The sequence below is a fragment of the Vigna umbellata genome, chromosome 4, assembly GCF_029865625.1.
Source record: "Vigna umbellata cultivar VRB3 chromosome 4, Vumbellata_1.0, whole genome shotgun sequence".
Classification (NCBI taxonomy): Eukaryota; Viridiplantae; Streptophyta; class Magnoliopsida; order Fabales; family Fabaceae; genus Vigna; species Vigna umbellata.
In genome coordinates, this window is record NC_142168.1 from 47,612,497 (window position 1) to 47,635,481 (window position 22,985).

At 37.9% G+C, this 22,985-nt stretch overlaps 3 protein-coding genes and 1 pseudogene across 3 annotated transcripts; 1 reads left to right on the forward strand and 3 right to left on the reverse strand.

Moving 5' to 3' along the window:
• The first annotated feature begins 392 nt into the window (after positions 1–392).
• On the forward strand, positions 393–3,646 carry LOC148200419 (uncharacterized). The gene is made up of 4 exons (XM_088112091.1): positions 393–795; positions 959–1,355; positions 2,061–2,152; positions 3,207–3,646. The coding sequence occupies exons 2-4, from the start codon at positions 1,241–1,243 to the stop codon at positions 3,351–3,353; spliced, it is 354 nt and encodes a 117-aa protein (XP_087968217.1). The 5' UTR covers positions 393–795; positions 959–1,240; the 3' UTR covers positions 3,354–3,646.
• An 8,423-nt stretch (positions 3,647–12,069) lies between these two features.
• On the reverse strand, positions 12,070–13,638 carry LOC148200420 (uncharacterized). Its single transcript, XM_088112942.1, has 2 exons — positions 13,462–13,638; positions 12,070–13,395 (listed from the first exon to the last, which is right to left on the reverse strand). Exons 1-2 carry the CDS (start codon positions 13,636–13,638, stop codon positions 12,070–12,072), a joined length of 1,503 nt encoding a protein of 500 aa, XP_087969068.1.
• A 150-nt stretch (positions 13,639–13,788) lies between these two features.
• Positions 13,789–14,640, reverse strand: LOC148200421 (uncharacterized). The gene has a single exon (XM_088112943.1). It carries the CDS (start codon positions 14,638–14,640, stop codon positions 13,789–13,791), a length of 852 nt encoding a protein of 283 aa, XP_087969069.1.
• A 5,290-nt stretch (positions 14,641–19,930) lies between these two features.
• On the reverse strand, positions 19,931–20,816 carry LOC124833428 (uncharacterized; annotated as a pseudogene).
• Between the last annotated feature and the right edge of the window lie 2,169 nt (positions 20,817–22,985).

Sequence of the window (22,985 nt, forward strand, 5' to 3'; positions counted from 1 at the left end):
TTACTGATGTAGACTTGATAGGGGACTAGTTTTGCATCCCTGGTCTCTCATTCCACTACAAGAAAAATGTTATTTACATACGGATTATTATATACGGATTTTGATCCGTAGATAAAAATTTCATTATATACGAATTTTATATACGGATAAATTAGATATGGATTTTTTCGTATATAATGATAAAAATATTTATATACGAATTTTTTGTATATAAAATTGGTATGTAATGATAACGTTTTTTGGCGAAAATTTTACCAAAATAAATCCATGTATAAAATCAGTATCAATACAGATTTTGGTTCTCTAGTTATATACGGATTTTATAATAAATAATAAAAAAAAATTAAAAAACTAAACCTAGAAAACGTAAGAGTCAGAATCAATATTCCAAATTTCTCTTCGACTCCTTCTTCCCTCTCGTCGAGCCATCGAGCCCCTCTTCTTCCTCACGAGCTCTTGTTCTTCCCTCTCATCGAACCATTTTTATCCATTCCTTCTTCTCTAGCCTCCATTGAAATCCTAACCTCCACTGCAAACGCCTCTTTCGTGTTACCCTCTCCTCGAACCCTAGCCGCTACCACGTGCTCCATTACAAGGTTGAGAGGACTGGAGACCGCTCCACCAGTCATGCCTCCTCGTTGGCTCTCCCCTTGGAACCCTAACTCATTCTTAGACTCACATGGAGACGACTGGAATGGTAGCGTCGAAGTCTCGCTCATGCTCACTCAAAGAGAGGAAGTTCGTCCATTCTTCTCGTGTTCACTCACCTTCTCCAGAGAGTTATTCTTTCAATCGGTAAGTTTCTTCGTTCAAACCTTCTTCTTTGCTCGTCCCGTAAATCCCTAAATCCTTAAGTCCATAAATCCCTATCTTCTCTGTTGAGATTGATGCAAAATGGTCCGTTGTGGGGTTTGCACAACGATTCATCGAATATATTCTTTTGTTCTTGAATATGTAGTTGATTTTGATGCATAGAGCTTCTGAAATGTGAAAGACGGTGATGGAATTATTCCTAGGCCAAACCATGGAAGTGAGAGTGCAAAAGAAGAAGAGAGAGACCGGAGAGTGGGTCGCCGTTGATGCCAAGACCAAACCCCTCTTGGAGCTCCAAACCCCTTTTGTTGATTTGAACTTAGAATACAGATGTTCACTTCAATACTTAAGTATTTGTGGTTTGATCATATATATATTTGCAGGTTGAAGGTGAGGTCCAGCGATTAAATGTTGCAAAGTCAGTAAGATGAAACATTTGATGTTTAAGAGGCAGAATGAGCTTAAAGAATTTTACAGAGGAGTTCACATGGATTTCGATAGTGAATTTGCAAGACAGATTTTGACTAGTCTCATTGAATGTGGTACAAAACTTGTCCTATTATCTCCTTTATATAGTTTTTAAATCTCTCTTTCTTTATATCGCCCAGCATAGGCTTCAGGACCATAATGACTGAACCTTGTGATGTAAGGATTAGGTTAATGAGGCTTTAAAGAGAAAGAGTGGAGACAATATGTTTGCAGTTGTGATTTGCTTCCAGCAGCAACTTCCTTGCAACTTAGTGGCCCCTCGCTCTAGAGTGCATCGGAGCTTCTCTACTTATGGTTTGAAGGAATTACAGAGTTTCCTTGATAACTTGGGTAATTGAGTTCCTTCAATTTTCTTCTTTTTGAGGATTAAGATTCATTTGTAAGTGTAGGTGTAGTATGCTTGAGAGAAAACTTTGACTATAACATATGCCATCTAGTCGACATTTAATTTAGTTCTTGGATGTTTACAATCACTGCCACTGTCTCTAAATCATTCTTGTTATATTTCTGCATAATCAGTACGCATGGTTATGTGATGCATTTCAACAATCTTGTTCTTTTTAATAGGAGTATTACATGGTTCAGATAAACTTTTATGTAAAACAGATCATTTTTTAATTTCATCTTACTTATCATGTTTAAGTTTTTTGTATACATTACATTATTAGTTCTAAGACATCCTCATAAGAGAACTTTATGGCTTGTATAACTTCACTCTGATGTTGGTTCTTTCAATACTCTGCTTGGCATGGGAATAGGTAGCTGCACTGAACATGGCATGAACCTTTCGGGTTCTCCTTCCTCCGTGCTTAGTCTCTTTTTGGGTTCTCCTTCCTCTCTATTTGTTAAGGTACACAACCATGGAATCTTATTCTTCTCTTACCAAATTGTATCCCTTTAGTTTTGTTCTCATCTTGTATATTTGTTGTCTCTGCTTCCATTTTTATATCACTAGCGTTACTATTTAATGTGATCATTATATGTGATAATAATAAACAACATTTCCACATGAGGTTGGAGATGTATGAAGTGGTGCGAAGATGCAACTTATATCTGCACTCATAAGATAGGTGGGAATGGACACGTTAATTTTCTAATTAGGCAGATGATCCAAACATCCTGAAACAAGTTATAGTTTAGTGATCTATAGCACTTGATACTTAACTTTGTCTGCTTGTAGTTATGGGTATAAAACTTTTTATTTGTAAACAACACAAATAGTTCAGACATTTAAAGTAAACCTGAATTTAACAGTAGTGCCTCAAAGTGAAACAACGTTAGTATGATTGTATATCTGGTATAATTGGATAAGGTATGATTGTATATCTGGTATAATTGAATAAGGTATGATTGTATTTATTTTTGGTCTAATAGAAGGATAAATGAATGGGGTTCTAGTGTTAATAAACTCTTGCAATTTTTATTTTAATGAATATTAAAATGACAATTTGCTCCTCTGATAATATATTATGAGCATGGATACAAAAGCTTACATGTTTCTCTAATTTGTATACATTCTCAAATCTTGCTTGTGTAATTTGATTAATGTTTAACTGGTACATTGAATTCTTTGTCACAACATCATCTTCTTTTAAACAAAGTTGGTAGACTAATTATATGGTTAATAGTTTGTGTTAATCAAGCTTGTGGTTAAACCTGCTTTGTAACAGGGTCAAGGTTTTTCAATCTATATCTATCAATATATATAATTAATTCTAGTTGTTCTGATAAACACAATTTTTTTAAGGTATGAGCAAAGCATAGATAAGATTAACGGTTATATTTTTTTCCTATAAGTTTAAAAACTCTTACTAAGTCTACCAAGTACAATAACTAGATAAAATTTTATTATTAATGAGTAGTGTAAACATTTCTAATAGTGTTAAATGATGTGTTACTCTCAGGAGAAGAGCATGGTGGAAAGAATGAGAAGTGTTCCTCAGCAAAAGTTTTCGAACTTGGCTTCACATTTTTGCAACAATGGCAGGCATTGCCACAAGGCCTTTACAATCAAATGCATCATCATCAAGACTTTTCTATACACTTGGTAAATCTTGTACTCAACAATACAAGAATTGAAGATTTTCTCTATTTGGGGTTTAGAGCCATTGCCTTGATGATAAATGACTAGTTAGTGGTGTTTCAAACACTGGTGGAAAAATTCTTAGATAGTTTTTCACAGATAACTAATTGTATAAGTAGTTTAATTTACTATTACATTTGCCATATTATGAATTGTACTATTTATTTATGACTATTATACATTTTATAAATTTAATTCACAGTCATGATTTTGTAATATTATAATATATTTGACTTTTAAATGTGAAAGACTTGTGTACTATGATCTTTGACCAAATGAATGGTGTAATACTATAATGGATTAAACAAACATCACATTTTAATAAAAACTGACAGATATTTGTTATTATTTTTTTACAATTTGGCAGTTTTATTTTATTTTTATCAGTATATGAAACTATTAGTTATTGGGTATAGATGTGAGATCATCTAATTTTTTTTATAAAATTAGTTATATATGGATTTATCCGTATGTAATTTACATACGAATTTTATATACGGATTTATCCGTATGTAATTTATATACGGATTTATCCGTATGTAATTTAGATACGGATTTATCCGTATGTAATTTACATACGGATTTTATATACGGATTTTTCCGTATATAATTTACATACGGATATATCCGTATATAAAGTAGCTACGACAGTTTTATATACGGATTTTTGTCCGTATGTAAGTCGTATGTAATCAAGTGTTATATACGGATTTTGGGTCTTATATACGGATTTTGGTTGTATGTAATTCAATTTTTTCTTGTAGTGTTCCCCCTTCAATTGGTTGATGACTAGGGCTGAGTCCCCATGTACACTCAAAGTCTTTATCTTATATTCAATTGTTACTTTAATGCCCATAACACAAGCCTCGTATTCGGCGATATTGATGGTGTAGTCGAAGCACAACCTAGTGGTCATTGTCGTGTATTGATTCTCTGGGGATATAAGTAATGCCCCTATTCTATGTCCCATTACATTGGAAGCCACATCAAATAGTAATATCCAAGACTTTTCACTTTGGCCTCCCTCAACTTTTTCAAACAGAGCCATGATATCTTCATCAGGAAAGTTGGGTTGCATCGGCTGATAATCCTTAACGGGTTGTTGGGCCAAATAATCAGCTAGAGCACTATCCTTGACAGATTTTTGAGTAACGTATATGATGTCATATTTTGACAAAAGCATTTGCCACTGCAATTCTTCCTGTGAGAGCAGGCTTTTCGAAAATATATTTAATAGGATCCATTTTGAATATCAACCAAGTAGAATGATTTAGCATGTATTTTCTTAGGCGATGAGCGGTCCATGCCACTGCGCAACAAGTTCGCTCTAGCGGTGAATATCGTCGCTCGCAATCTGTGAATCTCTTGCTTAAATAGTATATAGCATGTTCTCTTTTCCCGATTGTGTCGTGTTGACCCAACACATAACCCATTGATTCATCCAATACAGTTAAGTAAAGAATGAGTGGCCTTCCTCCTGACTCGGGCGGTCTCAATACATGATGGTTTTGTAGGTACTCTTTGACTTTGTCGAAAGCGGCCTAACAATCCTCATTCCACTTTACAGGTTGATTTTTATGCAAAACCTTGAACATGGGTTCACAGGTGGTTGTTAATTGAGAGATGAACCTAGCAATGTAAATTAGCAAACCCAAAAAACCTCGTACTTCATTTTCTGTGTTAGGAGAGGGCATTTCCATTATTGCTCGTATCTTTTCAGGGTCCACTTCTATCCCCTTTTGACTGACCATAAAGCCCAACAACTTTCCAGACTTTACACTAAATGTGCACTTAGCTGGGTTAAGTTTGAGTTTGAATTTTCTCAATCTTTCAAACAATTTTCTCAGATTGAGAAAGTGTTCCTCTTCTCGTTCAGATTTGGCAATCATGTCATCCACATAAACTTCTATTTCCTGGTGCATCATATCGTGGAAAAACGCCACCATCACACTTTGATAAGATGCCCTAGCATTCTTGAGTCCGAAAGGCATCACCTTATAACAGAAAGTTCCCTATAAAGTAATGAAGGTGGTCTTTTCCATATCCTCCGGAGCCATTTTAATCTAGTTATATCCCGAAAATCCATCCATAAATGAAAATAAAGAGAAGTTAGTTGTATTGTCTACTAATGTGTCAATACGCGGTAATGGGAAATTGTCTTTTGGACTTGCGCGGTTCAAATCACGGTAGTCAACACACATTCGCACTTTACCATCCTTCTTTGGTATCGGCACGATATTTTCAACCCATTGAGGGAACTTTGCTACGGCTAGGAATCCTACGTCGAACTACTTTCGTATTTCATCTTTGATCTTTAGAGATATTCCCGGTTTCATTCTTCTTAGTTTTTGTCTTACTAGAAGACACTCTGGCTTGAGCGGTAGCTTATGTTGGCCTATGTCTGTATCCAAACCAGGAAAATCATTGTACGACCAAGCGAACACGTCCCTAAATTCCTTTAATAAAACACATAACTCTTCTTTCACTTCTTTTTTCATGCTAGTACCGATTTTTACCTTTCTTCTCTCGCTATCCTCTCCTACATTAAAGATTTCAACTTCTTTTTGGTGGGGTTTTAGTTCCTTGGAATCTTGCTCAACTAATCTCATAACTCTAGAGAGGGTTCTGGCTCAATTTCATAATCATCTTCCATGTTATTGATATGTTTCACGAATTTAGGGATATCAACATTATTGTTTTCAAAACATTCATTGTCACATCTGCATTATTTGAGTTTAAAGAAAAATTCTTCTTTTAGGAAAAACAATAAACACGAAATGATAAACAATGCAAAAAAAACTTAATGTAATGTTAAACTGAATGCAAAAGAAAGTGTCAACCTGTAACGCATGAACCCCAATGCTCCGGGAAAAGCAGTGAGGTTATTTAAAAACTATTACATTTCATCAAGCATCACAGGCAAATTCTCCATCTTCCAGTTTTTGAGCTGCGTTTTTGGGGTGCAAGGCCACACAAAATTTGAGCCTTCATCTTCATTCCCAATTGTTGCTATTAGGTTGGTGTTAATCCATCCGACGCTTCGAAAACTCTCCTTGATATCACAAATGTGGATCTTTCCTACCACTAGATCCCTTCTTTCCATGCGAGCTAGGCTTTGTTATTTCTTTTCCTCCCTTACTCTCCTTTTGTCGTCTCTAGTGGGCTTGTACCCCAGGCCATATCTATTCTTATTCTCCACAAGTTCTAGCAGGAGGGTCCGTCCTTGCTCATATCTTCCAAGACCTTTTCCATGATTAAAACCCTTTTTTAGCATGACCTTAGCTGTCATAAGAGAGCCACAAGACAGGTACGAATTTACTGGCATTGATTCTACATTGTATTGGCAAATCTATCTCTCCTATAACATCCCTCTTGCTCCTATCAAAAGCTCTTATGATCATAGTACTTGGCTTCAAGTGAATCACATCGTACGGTAATTTCTCCAGTGTTACTTTAGTCATTACATTCAAGGAGGAACCATTATCAATTAAAACACGTGTGTCGCAACCGGAATCGCGACGGGACGACAATCCAAAAAGAAACGGGTTTTAAAAAGAGATTTTGGAGTCGCCACCATAGTTTATTCTGGAAAACTACGAAAAAACCATAAAAAGGATAAGGCATGGTCTACAAGAACCAGATTCTGGGTTCGGGAGTCGGTTACGCGTAGGGAAGGTGTTAGCACCCTACAACGCCTGCCCTAAGGCAGTACCTTTAACTAAATGCACGAATTTAATGTGGTTTGCTAAATGTTTAATTATCCCTCAAATAAAAATTAAAGAAACAAAAATATATTTTTTAGTTTTTTGGGCCCGACAAGGATTGACCTTGCTCCTACGTATTCTCATTCAAAATGAGAAATCAGGGTTACGTAGTTCTTTTGTTTGTCTCAATGGATTCAGGGATCACCCAACTAGCACAAGCGAGAGTAACTTTGGTTAGGCCAATCTGCCCTAGTGTAAAGGTGCTTGTTGATGAGGGTAGTGATAATGTTTGTTGGGGAAAATCCTTTATTTTAGGAAAGTGAAGGGTAGAGACTTTCAAGCAACACGCGCACAAACATCTCGAAAGAAAACATCAAATTATTTTTTATTAAACACTTGACCTCAGAAAAACTTGACATCCCAATTTTCCTTTTGATTATTCATCATTTTTCCTTTTATCTATTTTCGAAAAACAATAATTTGACGATTCACAAGAAAGACAAGTGACTCAAGATTTCCTTCATTTTTTTTCAATTTCGTTTTCCTTTTTTTCCGTAATACCCTTTCAGGACTCGATTTCCAGCACTACTTGGAGAAACCCTGTAGTGAATGTTCGCATTGCAAGTCATGGATGAAGATGTGATACCAATGAGCATACTTCTCCATAGCAAGACTCTTCACAACATTGAATTCACTTGTACATGACTTATGCTTTCTTATGTGATCTTAAAGCCCACTTCATTTCTTCATGGCATTTGTAGTGGCATTCTCAAGCCTTGCCTCAGTGTTGGGTTGACTTTCTTCACACTTTAAACATCTTGAATGAATCAAAGTTTGCCTTTGCGCTTGAACCACCAGCACTTTTGGTGGAATGACCGATAGCCACTCCATGGTAATCACCTTTTGTGTATGATGTATCACGAGTCTTGAGGTATAGAGGCTTTAAAGGCTTCGTGTAACAAGTAGAGACCAAGCCTTTTTATGCAGAAAACTTGGAAGAAATGTTGCATAAGTCACATGGATAGGAGTGAAACTCGTAGGCCTTTTGTCTTGATCAACATGTTTGCCTAACAGTTTGATGGGAAGTTAAGTTTGGGTCGAGTCCAATTTTGTCTCAAAGCAGTTTCAAAGGGTAGGCCAACGATATTTGAGCAGTGGGATGTGATTGAGCTCTTTCTTCTCTCCTTATCCCAATCTTAGACCAGGCTTGTTCACATTTACTGCCATGGTAGGACCTTGAGCGGTCCTTTCAGTCTTCACACAAATTTCAAGTCTTTCTCTGATTATCACCAATTTTGCAAAGTTTTAGGGAAACACTGCTCACCATGGTCTCACAGAAGGGTGATTACAGAGTATTCAAAAATAGGGCACCCATCTCCTTATCAGTCATAGGAGGCCTTTCTTGAGCAACAATCTTTTTCCTCTTTTAAGCATATTCTTTGAACGATTTTGAATCCTTCTTCACCATGCTCGACAGTCGTAGTCAGCCAGGTGCTACATCCAGGTTATATTTATAGTGCTTCCAGATGCATCTACCAGATCCTCCCAAGACTAGACGTGTGAAGGTTCAAGATAAGCATAATAGTCAATGCCATGCTAGCCAAACTCTCGGAAGAAACGACTTGACAAATTTTCATCACATGTGTGCACAACCATTTTCTTGCCATACACCCTGAGATGGCTCCTAGGAGAAACGGTCCCCCCATGTTTCTCACATCTGGGTAATTTAGACTTTGTGGGTATAACCACACCTGGGACTAAGCATAGTCGTGCGACATTTACACTCGTCAGCCTCAACATCCATTGGTGCAACGACATGAGGAGAAGATTTCAACTCGGGTTGCTTTGTCATTGTCTTGCTCACTACACTGGGCTGAATCATTTCTGTAGAGATCATGAAAGTGGTTGCCCTAAGCTTGTTTCCTCCTTCAACTACGTTATATTCTGCCTTTTGAGTGTGAACATGCCTCAATTCCACTCCCAATGATGAAGTGTAATGTAGGGGAAGACCATAAGGAGGGAAAGTTTGTGCCTCTGGAACTCTCTATTGTAGTCGTGGTACGCACGAATCTCCAGGGCTTTGTAAGGCATTCAAGGCCTCTAGGATTTGACTCATTTGTCTCTTCAATTGTTGGATATCGACTTTCATCCCTTCTTGAACTTCTCTTTGGTTCTCCAAGATTTGTTAACTGGTTCGATTCCTTTAGGGTATCTTGGACGTTTAGCTGTATTTTAGTTTTTGTTTTTTTTATGAATTTTATTAGATGAAACAAATTAAGAAAATGAAAAGAAAAAGAAGAGACAATGTAGTTCAAATACTCTTGTCGGAAATTATAAAGCTGTGAAACATTGCCCCGGTATAGTTTGGAAATTAACATGAAACATAGTCAATAGGTTGGTTCAAACAACGAAACATCCGCCAATCCAGAAGTTCACAAAATGTGAAGCATAGAAAGTCTTGGTCAACCATCTCGGGCCTTAGCCATCACATTCTTCATTTCTCTAGTCAGTTCTTGCAACAATTGAGGAAAGTTCAATCCCCTTAGGCAGGCTGATGATTAACATTACAGACTCAGCATCAGCTAAGAACTTAGGGACGCCTTCAATGGCTTCATAGGCAAGGGAAGCTAGTTGTGAGAGACTTCTCTTCCAATTCTTTGTAACTTGTCCTTGTTCAATGACATACTCTTTCATCTGAATCATTTTTTATGGATGTCTCCTTTTTAGCTTGATGCTAACATTCTTTTTCCAGTTTCTCAACTGCTGCTTTCATCCGCTGCTCAGCATTATGAAGTTGCTTTTCACAGTTTGGGTAAGGAGAAATTAACTTGAATGACAATTTGATTGTCTTAACCATCTCTGCGATTCATTGGCTATTTATTAAAAGTCCGTGATCTTGGGTCTCTCTTGAAGCGAACAACATTGCCCCAAGCGTTCTTAACTTGATGAAGCATTTTAGCAAAGGTTCATTCCTCATAAGATTTGCAATGTGGCCCGAGATGTAGGCGTCGGTGATTCTCTCACAAGATACCCAAAATTGTTTTTGTGCTGACACATAGGATTGTAATTAATGCAACATCAGATACCCATGAGGAGGACATCAGGATAACTCCCGCAATCGTGTATGATACACGATCTTTGTTGCCAAGAAAAGCACGCCATTAATGTTCTCTTTATAAGCTTGCGCAAAGCTGCACCCATTCATTTGCTCCTTCAATTTCTGTTTTACACCACAACAACTCCTCCACATGACATGTGGCATTCAAAATGGCCTTACTCATGCGAGAGATCTTCTTTCTAGATGGATCATAACCTTGACTAAGGGTCTTGGAAACTTCAGTTAGGACAATAGTGACTGGATTTTTTTTAGAGCAAACTTTGTATCCCACAAATACATTTATGACGATGTAGCTGACAAAATCCATGATATTAGAAAAGAGCATGACACCATAGAGGATAAGAGCTAGTACATTCGTAATTGTTTCCCACCTTTCCTCCTTAGTCGAACGATACAAGTACCACTCCAGGTAAACTCCGAGGAAGGCTCCTCGCTTTACCCTTAAGCATGAACTTTCTCTCTCTCTCCAACTTCACATGGTGTACTTTTATAATTCTCGCTAGCTGCAAGACATGGGTAAACTGCCCAAGGTATTTGTATAGAGCTTTGCCCTCGAGAAGTAATTTTAAGATTTGCTCAAATTCTTCTACCATAGGCACCAATTGGAAATCCCAGAAAGTGAAACATCTCAGTGGTGGTTCATAGTATTGGGCTAAAGCAGTAATGGTCGATGTTTGAACTTCCACCTCTGACAGGCTCAACAAATTCCCATACTCCTTCCTGAATGCATCCTTTTGGGTTGTCTCCATTTTCTTCAGCAGTTCTCTCAGGCCATCCATATTACCCTCCCTTACTTCAATGGCTATCCTTTCCTTTAAAATGTCTGAACTTGAACCCCCTTAACTTCAGATCTCATGTTAATTTCCATTTTATCTCAAAGGCTTAGTCACAAATTTATAATTTCCTGACTAGAACCAGTGACAAGACCATAAAAATGCATGAGAAAAAGAAAGAAAGAAAAGAGAAAGGTGTATAAAAACGGCATAAAGATATGTACAAGGTGTTGGATTTTATTAAGCAAAAATGAGGGTTATAAGACTGCACACATCTCCCTTTGTGCCCTAATGAAGGTTGAACACTTAAGATCCAAGGTCAAGTATATGCAATCTCACAAGGATGGTACCCTGAACCTAAAGATCAATGGTCACTAGAGCTATGGCCCCCTTCATAGTATCTCCACAACAGTCAGAGTAATCAACTAGGTGTGAAGACACAAATGAAGAGAACAGACTCTAGCTGGGGTTCTCACGATAGCCAAACAGGAAGTACATCCCAGAGTGACACCGCTACACAACCCCTCTAATTCTAAGTTGCGCTCAGACCCGGGTATAGGGCCTCACTCATGATATGCATAATGTGTGTGTGTGAAGGGAGAATGCAATGCATACCCAAACCCTCACCTGCAAAACAACCAGAAGATTTCCCAGGCAGATATAAACATGTTTTTTACCCTAGGTTTCAATATAGAACAATCCAAGCAACTTATGCAATTATTTAAAATATCAAACATAAAAAATGGGGAGGAAAACATAAAGCAAAACCACATCAGAATCGTGCATCTAATTAAATGGCTTGACTCTCTAAAAAATCCCCAGGGGAGTCGCCATCTGTCGCAACCGGAATCGCGACGGGACGACAATCCAAAAAGAAACGGGTTTTAAAAAGAGATTTTGGAGTCGCCACCATAGTTTATTCTGGAAAACTACGAAAAAACCATAAAAAGGATAAGGCATGGTCTACAAGAACCAGATTCTGGGTTCGGGAGTCGGTTACGCGTAGGGAAGGTGTTAGCACCCTACAACGCCTGCCCTAAGGCAGTACCTTTAACTAAATGCACGAATTTAATGTGGTTTGCTAAATGTTTAATTATCCCTCAAATAAAAATTAAATAAATGGTTGCGACAACGTGCTATGGCATGATCAAGGCATTTTACAAATATATGAAGGGCTTTATTGTGCCCTCTTCCCTCAGTGGGTATCTCTTCGTCAGTGAAGGTGAGGTAATCATTAGTAGTGATGTTGCTAACAATCCCCTCGAACCGGTCCAAATAAATATTCTGCTCCACGTGAGCCCCGCTGAGTACCTTCATTAATAACTTTCTGTGCGAGGTTGAATGCATGAGTAATTTCAAGAGGGAGATCCTAGCTGGCATGCGTTTCAGTTGATCCACCACTTTATATTCGCTTTGCTGTATAAACTTCAAGAATTCACAGTCCTCTTCATCAGAAATTTCGTTACCATTATTCTTTTCATAACTCTTATCCGATGGCCTGATCTTTTCTTCTAAAAGTTCCACATCTTTCTTTGTCAAAAGCAATAGTGAATAGATTCGTCCACTTTTCGTCATCCTGCCAACGCCTGATATATTTTCAATCATTGGCTCGTCACATTCTTCCTCAAGCACACACGTGTCATATTTCCACGGGACAGTCTTATCATTTTTATAGGGAAAAGGGGAAGGTGTTTGGATAACAACAGAGGACCTTCCTTGTGTCATGAGTGTAGAAGGGGTCCTGGTGAAACGAATCGCTAATGGTTCTTGTAAAGTCATATTGGGCTCTCCACTAGTCTGTGCAAATACTTCTCCTTCTTTATCCTCATAGTATATTTGTAGGAAACTTCTATCAATCAGATCTTGGAGAATGCTCCTAAACCCGATACACTCATTAATGACATGTTCGACTCCTAGATGAATTCCACATGCCTCTTTGAGACCGCTTTCGCCCCTTAGCAAGCCCAATCTTACCAACCTTTCAAAAATGACCTTTTTTGATCTTCGAATTTCACTTACATTCCTTACTAGCTTGTGTCGTCCAACCTCGATGGCATTTGTTGAGGTGTTTCCATGCTCAGCAAGGGGATTAACCTCAATACTAGGTTTGCCTTCTTGGAACTTCAACCATCCTGCATCAATTAACGATTGTACTTTGAACTTAAGACCCATGCGCCTTTCCGTCGAATGCCCAATTCTTGCATTTGGATCATAATTATGAGGGTATGGAGGTTGTAAGGGTTTCATGGGATGAACACTGGCCAAGCCCTTCTTTAAGAGATGAGGTAACAATTCTATATACGTCGTAGGAATAGGAGTGAAATTTTTCTCTGGGTCCCTCCTAGGATTAGCATTTTGACTAACGTTCCGATCAGGACCCAAGCCGACTCCCACTCTCCAAGCATTATTCAAAGCCTGTGGTGGTTGATAATATCCTGGCTACTAAGATTTAATTTAGGGATTAGGTGTTGTGTTGTTCACATAGGGAGGGTAGCTTGGGCTTGGTGGATAGCTATGAGTGGGAGTATGTCCTCCCCACATAGACACTATTGATGTCGCATGCAGTCCTCCTTCCTTCTTTTTCCCCGGATTAAAAACAGATTTCTTCGAAGTGGTGGCTCGAGATGTAATTTTCCCACTTTTCAGTCTGATCTCCATCCTTTCGCCTATGATGATGATATCAGCGAAATTGGAAGACACATTGACAATCATATGCTCATAAAAGGGTGATTATAGCGTGCTCACAAACATTGCAATCATTTCTTTGTCATATAGAGGTGGCCCAACCTACGCTACCAGCTCTCTCCATCATTGCGTGTATTCTTTAAAAGACTCTTCCTCTTTCTTCGCCATGTGGTGTAATTGTAACCTGTCTGGCCCAACATGCATGTTGTATTTGTATTGCCTTACAAAAGTATCTGCCCAAGAACGGATATGAGAGGAATTCAAATGTGTATACCAACTCAATGTCGCTTCAGCCAAACTATCTTGAAAGAGATGGATAAGTAATTTATCATCATGAGAGTAAGTAGCCATTTTTTGACAATAAATGGTCAAATGGTTCTTAGGGCACGTGTTTTCCGACACCTTAAACTTGTGTGGAATCGTCACTCCTAGAGCCAGACTTAACCTCGCAATGTCACCAAACCCGTAACTTTCAAACCCTTCTATGGCTCTCAGCCTGTCCTCTAGAATTTCGAGTTTATCCTTCGCTCCTTCTACATTCGTGTACAAAGCAACATCTTGGGCGACAATTGTGTGGGGAAGCTTGAACGTTTCATTCGATTTTGTGTCGGTCGTTTGCATAGGCCCCTGGGTACTAATGGGGAGTACGCTGCTGGTTATGGGAAAAGCCAAAGAAGTGTGCTCTGCCTCTGAATGATCTCCAATAGGCGGCGTGTAACCTGGTGGTAAACCATACATTGGAAATGTGAACTGTGTGCCCACAACGTTATGTACTAGAGGGTGAGCATCATCATCGGCCTTTACAGACAATGTCTCTCCTGCAGTCTTTATGGCTTTCAAAGCCTCCAAGATTTGATCGACGTGATCCTTTAGTTGGCTAATATTGGCCTTTACAACTTCACGTTCCTCTTCCCAAACTTCCATAGCCTCAGAGTTCGCTCGAGTCCTATAAGGATGTCGTGGAAGTCCCGCCATTGTTTTTTTTATTTAACTTTACAGTGTGTTTATTAATTTGAATTAGATGAAAATTAATTATGCGAAAATGCAAAAATGATGCATGCTACAAATAGGTGGAAATCACAGGTCCTTGATATCGTTACGAGAGAAATTAACACAGCCTAATACCATTGCAAACAAACCAAATTTTACATTTAAAGAAACCGAATAAATGTCAAAAGTTACTAAAATGAAAATATCAACTCCTAGCTTGGGCGATGAAAGTCTTGATCTCACCCACTAGCCATTTATAATAACTAATAAAACGAGTGACTTATTGATGAGTCAATATTTTCTTGATTTCACTTAGCTTATTGTGCTAGATTTAATCAGGGAATTGTGCTAGAATGTCCAGTATTTTCCCACTTTTACTAATTGTGCTAAATTTGACCAGAAATTCTTATTTTAATTAATTTGAATTATCTGAGACTAATTATTTGCATTATTAATTGTAGGGAAATTGTTGGATAATATTTCGGGACTTAAAGAGAAATGTCACAACAATTAATTTTAAGCTAAAAAGGAAGAGAGGTTTGGATTTCATTTTTAGAGGTGCTAGGAGTGCATACGGAATAGCTAATTTCGTTTTGGCCTTGGAGGAGTGGATTTCAAGTGGTGTGTTTAGAGAAAAAGGCGGTGCAACAAGAATTAAAATGGAAAGCACCACAGTCCATGATGCAATTAATTGGGAAGCAGCGAGGTGGAGAATTAATAGAAGAGCACCAGTCTACATTTGGTTTGGCTTTGGAGGGAGGTGCATGAGGCAGCTGGATGGAACGTGAGAGCATCCACTTACACGCTTTTGGCTGGGCTTTTAAAAATATTTGTTTGGAAGAAGAGCAGCAGCAATTTGGTGTCACGCGGAGAAGGAGAGAGAGTTGGGACGTGGAAGTGGGAGGCCACGGACATCAAGGACACGACCCAAGATTAAGTGCTACTGCCACCTCTTAAAGGTCCAGTAGCTTGGAGAATAATGCACAGTCCAGCAGCAACTTGGAGAGCTTCACACGTCCAGGAGAGAAGCAGTCCAGCAGGGGGTGACGAAACGCAAAGCAAGTCCAGCAGCGTCTAAAATTCACGTTTCCAGCAGCCCACGTGGAAATGCAGGGGGTACGCGGATTCGGAGGTCCAGCAGCTTTGAAGTGGTGTGAGTATTGGAGAATAGGGTGACGGGCAGCAAGCACGGGAGGCACTCCTGGTCCAGCTTGCACACGGCATCCAACCACCGAGATGGAGAGAGTTTTTATTAGGGATGGTATGTAGATAAAGGAGGGACGCGCACACGTTGAGAAAACGAGCCGCCACCTATTAGGATTGATGTTTTTTTGCTTTAAAGAAAGGAGAGCAGCACGTTGTAGATGGTGCTTGTCACGGCTGGGTCCAATAGGAGAATGTAGTAGGAAGTGGTGGTTGATGAAGTGTTGAGTTCATTTGAAGTAGCTGCACGGTGATGGCTGGAAGCACACGAGAGGCGAGGCTGATTCATTTTTAGAGAATTGATGTGGTGCATGGGAAAGGCGAGCTCCAAGTGTCACGTCTAGAGGGGTACACACGGTGCTTTCTAGCCACATTCCTTTCCAATTATTAACTTTAATGTTGCATTTTTATTTTTATTCCCGCAATGATAATTTTTCTAATTTAATTTAGCAATTTCATTTCCATTTACCATTTCATTTCCAATTTATGCCATTTATGATTTACTAATTTAAAGTGGGTCACGCATTTAGTTTTCATGACAAATTTAATTATCTGGCTGGAGTGCAATGTTAGATTTAGAACGGTTCGATTTACTATTTTCATTTACTTTAATGCTTTCAATTATGTTCGGCTTCTTTATCTTTTTACATTTTCAATTTCCTCACTTGTTTTAGAAACCTTTCGGTCTCAATGTAGAACCGTTTGATCTTCTGTAGGATCGTTCGGTCTTCACGCTTTATTAATTCATTTCACTGTTTTCAATTATGTTTAGTTGTATTTAATTTCAAGTTTTAATTTAGTTCATTTAAAATCACAAAAACATTTTCAAAACCCTCCACTACGTGTTTGACTTATTGACTGAACCACATTTGGTCCTTGAGAGACGACCTAGGAGTCACTTCCTAGCACTGTACTGCATTCTTTAATGCACATCAAATTTGATGGGCCACGACAGCCCGCATCACTTATTCAAGTGGGTTGTAAAAATGTGTCATCACTTTAGCATCGGATACCATCTTGGGAACATCTTTGATAGCTTCATTAGCAAGAGCAGCTAGTTGGGAGAAATTCCTCTTCCAATGCCTCACGACCTGTTCACGATCCTTAATGTGGTTCTCCATCTGTTTCATCATAGCTTGATTTCTTTCTTCTATTTTCAACCATTCCGCTTGTTTGGCAATGTAGCTCTCCATCTCCTTCACCAAAGCCTGTTGCTTTTCTTCTGCCTTTTCACGTTCTTAGTCTAGCTCTACCTCGAATGAGACTGCCACTCTTTCATTTGTTGCTCTATTTCCTTGACTTGAATCTGAGCTTCCCTCAGTCTTTTTAGGGCCTCTTGTCTATCTCTCCTGGTCTCTTCATAAAGATATTTCCAATGTTCTTCGGCCTCCAATGTCGTATTCCTTTCTTTCACCCTCATGTCTAGGTCCGTGTTAGCGGCTGCAGGATCCTACTTTATTTGGAGAGTGTAACCTTTTTCGATGCTTTGTTTCATGAGAATTTCTTCATATGCCCGTGTCGTTTCTTCCTTTTCCGATGTTAAATGTACAAAATCATTGCAAGTATTTCGTAGCTCCTTTATCAACTTAATACTCTGATCTCTCATTTCTTCTATTTCTTCCTTCAATTGTTTTACTTTATCAGACTCTAGATCTTGAAACTGCCCTTCATTTGAGAAGTGACCTGTGATTAACTTGAATGGTAATTTAATGTCCTTTACCCTTTGTGTAATCCAATTGTGATAATTGACTTCTTGATTTATCACTCCTGCTCTTTCATCTGCTTCAAATCGCATGACGTTTCGCCATGCTCTTCTGATCTCTTTTAGCTTCTCAACAAAACATCCATCTTCATAATAAATGAATAATGGAGTGAGATAATCGAGTGATGGTGCTCCTCTCATGCGATGCCTAAACTGTCTTTGAACCAAAATAGGATTGTAATTGATACAGTATCGAGCTCCAATGAGTGGAATGTTGGGGAAATTGCCACAATAATCAATGAAATACCTACCCCTAAGCCAAAAAGGACGTCATTTTATCTTCCCTCCATTTAGACCTACGAAGAAATGAATCCATTCATCTGCTTTTATGCTTTTATCAATTGTCCCCTTGAACATACGAGAAGCCAATGATAGATATAATGCCTGTAAACAACATATAATCTTTTGTCCCTTCCTTTCATGGCAGAATCTCAATGTCCCATAAACATCAGCGAGGGTTGCAGTGACAGGATTCTCCAATCTCGTTTTATTTGCCACAAAAATATCCATTGCACCATAATCCACAAAATCCTCAACCTTAGGAAACAACATGACACCGTATAAGGTAAGGGCCAACACGTCCATGAAGGTTTCCTACTCTTCGTTGCTAGCCAGATGATGTAAGTATTGCTCCAAATACCCTTGGGTGAGTCCTTGCACATGATTTCTTGTTACCAACCTGTCTTTCAACTCTCTTGGGTGTAATTTCATGATAGCAGAGATGGTAGTAATAGAGGTCTGATGCTCTAAGTGTTGGTATGGAGTTGTACCTTCTAGCGGTAAGCCCAAGATATGCTCAAACTCTTCTATAGTCGGTGCCAACTAGAAGTCTTGAAACGTAAAGCATCTAAGTGGCGAATCATAATATTGGGACAAGGCTGTGATAGCAGGTAATTGTACCTTCACTTTCATCAAACTGAGCAAATTTCCATACCTCTTCCTAAACACTTCCCTCTTCATGGTCTTCATTTGCTTTCCTAATCTTATCAACCCCGTCAAATTCATACTAGAGACTCTAATGTGTGTTCTTCTTCTTAATATGGTAGAATTAGTTTGTTGCATAGTTTTGGATTCCATGTTAAGTCCCAACCTTTAAGGTATCAAACAACTCTGTGATTTCTGCTAGTACTAGTAAAAGAAATGTTGCTAATGTATATGATGCGTGAAAATTTATATGCCAAATAATAAAGCCATTTTTTCATACCTTTAAGATAAGTCCAATGTTTTAAAGTCTAAACATTGTACATGCAATCTCATAAGGATGGATTCCTAAACCTAAATCAAGGCCACCAGAGCTATGTTTCTTTTCACAACATTTTCCACAATAGTTGCATGTGAAGAGAACAGACACTGGCTGGGGTTCTCACGATAGCCAAATTGGAAATATTTCAGACGTGACACCGCTACGCAACCCCTCTAATTCTATGTTATACTCAAACTCGGGTATAGGGTCTCAGTCATGGTATGCACAGTAATAATAAAAAAAATATAAATAAATTACCAAAATAAATAAAGATAATCATATATATAAATAAAGGGAAAATAAAATAAAATAAAGAAAAACCAAGCAATTTTTGACATTTAATTAAAAAAGCCTGATTCTCTAGCATCTCTAGTGGAGTCGCCATCTGTCGCAACCGGGATTGCGATGGGACGACGAACCGAAAACGAACGAGTTTAGGAAAATATTTTGGGAGTCGCCACCATAATTTATTATGGAAAAACTATGGAAAAACAGTAAAATAAAAGCATGCTCTAGGAAAATTGGATTTTAGGTTTGGGAATCGGTTACGCGTAACAAAGGTATAAGCACCCTACAGCGCCTGCCTAAAAACAATACCTTTAATTAAATGTATAAAGTTGACGTGGTTTTTTTCAAAATATTTAATTTTCCCTAAAAAATAATAATATAAAGAAACTATAAAAAAAACTATTAAGAAACAAAAATAATATTTTTTGTTTTATGAACCCGACAAGGATTAACCTTGCTCCTACGTATATCCATTTATGATGGACAATCAGGGATTGCGTAGTTCTTTATCTAGAAAAAAGGTTTGTGAAATTTGTTTGAAAATTATTATGGATTGTTTGGGATTTTTGAAAAGCGACCCCGACAAAGATTGACATATTTTTTAAAGATTTTTGTATTCTTCTATTTGAAAAAAATGGTGGGAAAAAAAAGAAGGGTTAAATATGTTTTTAGTCCTTTAACTATCACGCAATTTTGGGTTTAGTCCCTATTCGAAAGTTTTTTCATTTTAGTCCTCGTAGTTTTGAAACTGTTATAAATATCCCTAATTTTGGATGACGTTAACTTTTGTTTGACGTGGCTAACGGCCAACCCACGTCTGCATGTTTCTCACCCTCCTCAAACCTTCCCTCTGTCAAACAAACCTGGCTCAGCACCACGTATGGCTCTCCAACGAAAGGGTTTTTGCTTATACACCCCACAAGCAAATCTTCAACCTTCCCCAACCCCTTCTCACACACAACTGCCCAGTACAAATCTCTTGCAACTATTTGATCTTCCGCCTCCAAAACCTTTGTGCAATCATCAAACACTAGCGGCAACACCAACTCAATATCTTCATTTCTCTCCACATCCACCACCCCCACCAACCTTCATTCTCTTCTCTTCAATCAAAATCTCTTCTTCCCTTGCAATCAAGTTGTACACTGCTCACATCCTTGAAATTGAATTCATCCACAGACCCGGCTTCCCATCTCCCGGCCACAAAGCCCCCAAATTGTTCCTAAAAAGCTCAAGCCGACCGTTCCGGTTATCAAACAGCACATCCTAAAAATCAAATAACTGGTCATAGAAATCGGCCATGGTCATCATCACGAAAACAACCACTATCCTCCGAGAAACATGCACCCGTTCACCCGTTCGAATGTGCTTCACCTCAACCCCCTCCGTCGGAACAAGACCCTACAGTTTCTTCCTCCATCCTTCTTCCCCGTCGAGGACACCCTTCTCTTTTGCGTTCCTGAGTGATATCTCTGAATCGGCAAGGTGTTGCACGAGTTTTTGATCCGAGTACTGGAAGAGAAGGTAGTCGTGGATGAGGGGCTGTTGGGGAACTACACAGAACAGGTGGATGAGAGCCTCGGGTTGGTGGCCCACATGGCGGCGAACGAATTCACGGCCAGTTAAAAGGTCAAAGATGGTAGAGAATAAACTCAAACCTGGCATCAGACGTGGGCTGGCCGTTAGCCATGTCAAACAAAAGTTAACGCCATCCAAAATTAGGGACTATTTATAACATTTTCAAAACTAAGAGGACTAAAATGCACAAAACTTTCGAATAAGGACTAAACCCAAAATCGCGTGATAGTTAAGGGACTAAAAATATATTTAATCCAAAAAAGAAAAGGAAAGAGACCGACCATAAGCTGACGAGTACCATACCCTTTATTTTATGATTTAGTATATATATTTTTTATAGAAAAATACATGATAAGAAATATTTTCTTTTAATTTATTTTTTTCAAAATTGTTTATTTATTATTTATTTTTTAATGTAAAATTTTAAAAAATAAATATCACGTGATGCAAGAGATATAACAATTACCAAAAGAAACGCGAAAAGATATTCTTTTTTTAGAAAATAAAAACATTATTGGTGTGTAGTAAAAAAAAATAAAATCTTTTAAAAAAAATCTTCAAAGTACAATAAAAAGAGAAGGAGAATGCTGTAGATATGACATATATTTTTGGCTTTAAGTACTCTCCCAATTCTTTCTTGGTAGTTTTTGTTGATAGAGTCCTTCTAGCGTGAGAACTTAATTTCCTATATCCTCTCTCTTTTTTTCCCTCCCCTTTTTTTTTGACAGGGTGCGTATTTATATACGCACATTGTAATATTATGGTAATTTTTCCCTTAATTGTGAATTAATTGACAACGAAGAAAATAGGGAAATAAAATGTCTTGGTTCCAAGAAAAAGAAATCAAATAATATTCAAGGCATTGATTATAATTATTGTCAGAAAATTTGTACATTTTTAAAATCATATTTTCCTCTTTAAAAGCAGCTGACGTAGCAAATCATATTAACATACAATTTTAATTACTGCTTATAATTATTAGCATAATATTGATTCAAATTATTAAGGTATCATACTAATATTTTAAAAATATTTTCTAGTGATGTGTCCTGCAATAAGGAAAATTATTTTATTATTTTCGTTTTCCTTCTTTTTTTTTACCCACCATTAATTATTATTCTCTTATTTTTTTTTCTTCTTACCTTTACTTTTAATTTTTCATTTTTATTAACTTACCCGGACGAAATTGGGTGTTGACACCAACCACTGTGGATGGATGTACGATCGTTGTTATAGCAGAAGGAGAGGTTTGAAGGAAGCTTTTTTCATCGGAGTTGAAGAGTTTGTGGAGACGGCTCGACGATATCAATATTTGTGCTCATGAATCAAGTGCGAATGTACAAGGATTTTGAAAGATGAAGTCGTCAAAGTTCACCTATACAAAAAAGGGTTCATGCCTAATTACACAGTTTGGACATTTCATAGTGAAGAAATTCCTTCCACCTCCACTCTAGCTAAAATCTGGCTTGCATTAGGTTTGAATAATTTTGTACATACATTTGAGATAGATCAATTTTCCTATGCAAGAGATGGTCAACAATGCTCTTCATCAACATGTTGAACAAGAAGCAAACGATAGTCATGATGAAGAGTCTCCAAATGAAACCACTCAAAGGTTGTAGAATTTACTAACAAAGGCAAATCAACCTGTATTTGAAGGTTCATCTGAGTCAAAATTGTCAGTATGCATTAGACTAATGACTGGTAAATCTAATTGGAACGTTCCCAATCAAGCATTAGACTTCTTTACAAAATTGATGTTAGATGTGACATCACTAAACAATTCTATGCCGAAGAATTATTATCTAGCCAAAAGATGTGTTTCAAAGCTGGGATTGGAAGCCAAGAAGATTGATTGTTGTGTTAATGGATGTACGTTATTCTATGACAATGATAGTGGTAAAAATGATGCATTGTTGGTTGAATGCATGTAGGACGGAGGAAAAAAATATCAATTCCCTTAAAGTCCATGTTCTACTTGCCTCTAATTCCAAGATTACAAATAATGTTTACTTCAATGCAAACATCACAACACATGGCATGGCATGATGGTAACAAAACTGAAGCAGTTTTGCATCATCCTTCTGATGGTGAAGCTTGGAAGCACTTCAATCGTAAACATTCATCCTTTGCTAGTGAACCGTGTAACGTAAGACTTGGTCTATGCTCTAATGGGTTTACGCCGTACATTCAGGCATCTGCATCACCATATTCATGTTGGTCGATGATAGTTACCCCATACAATCTATAACTTGA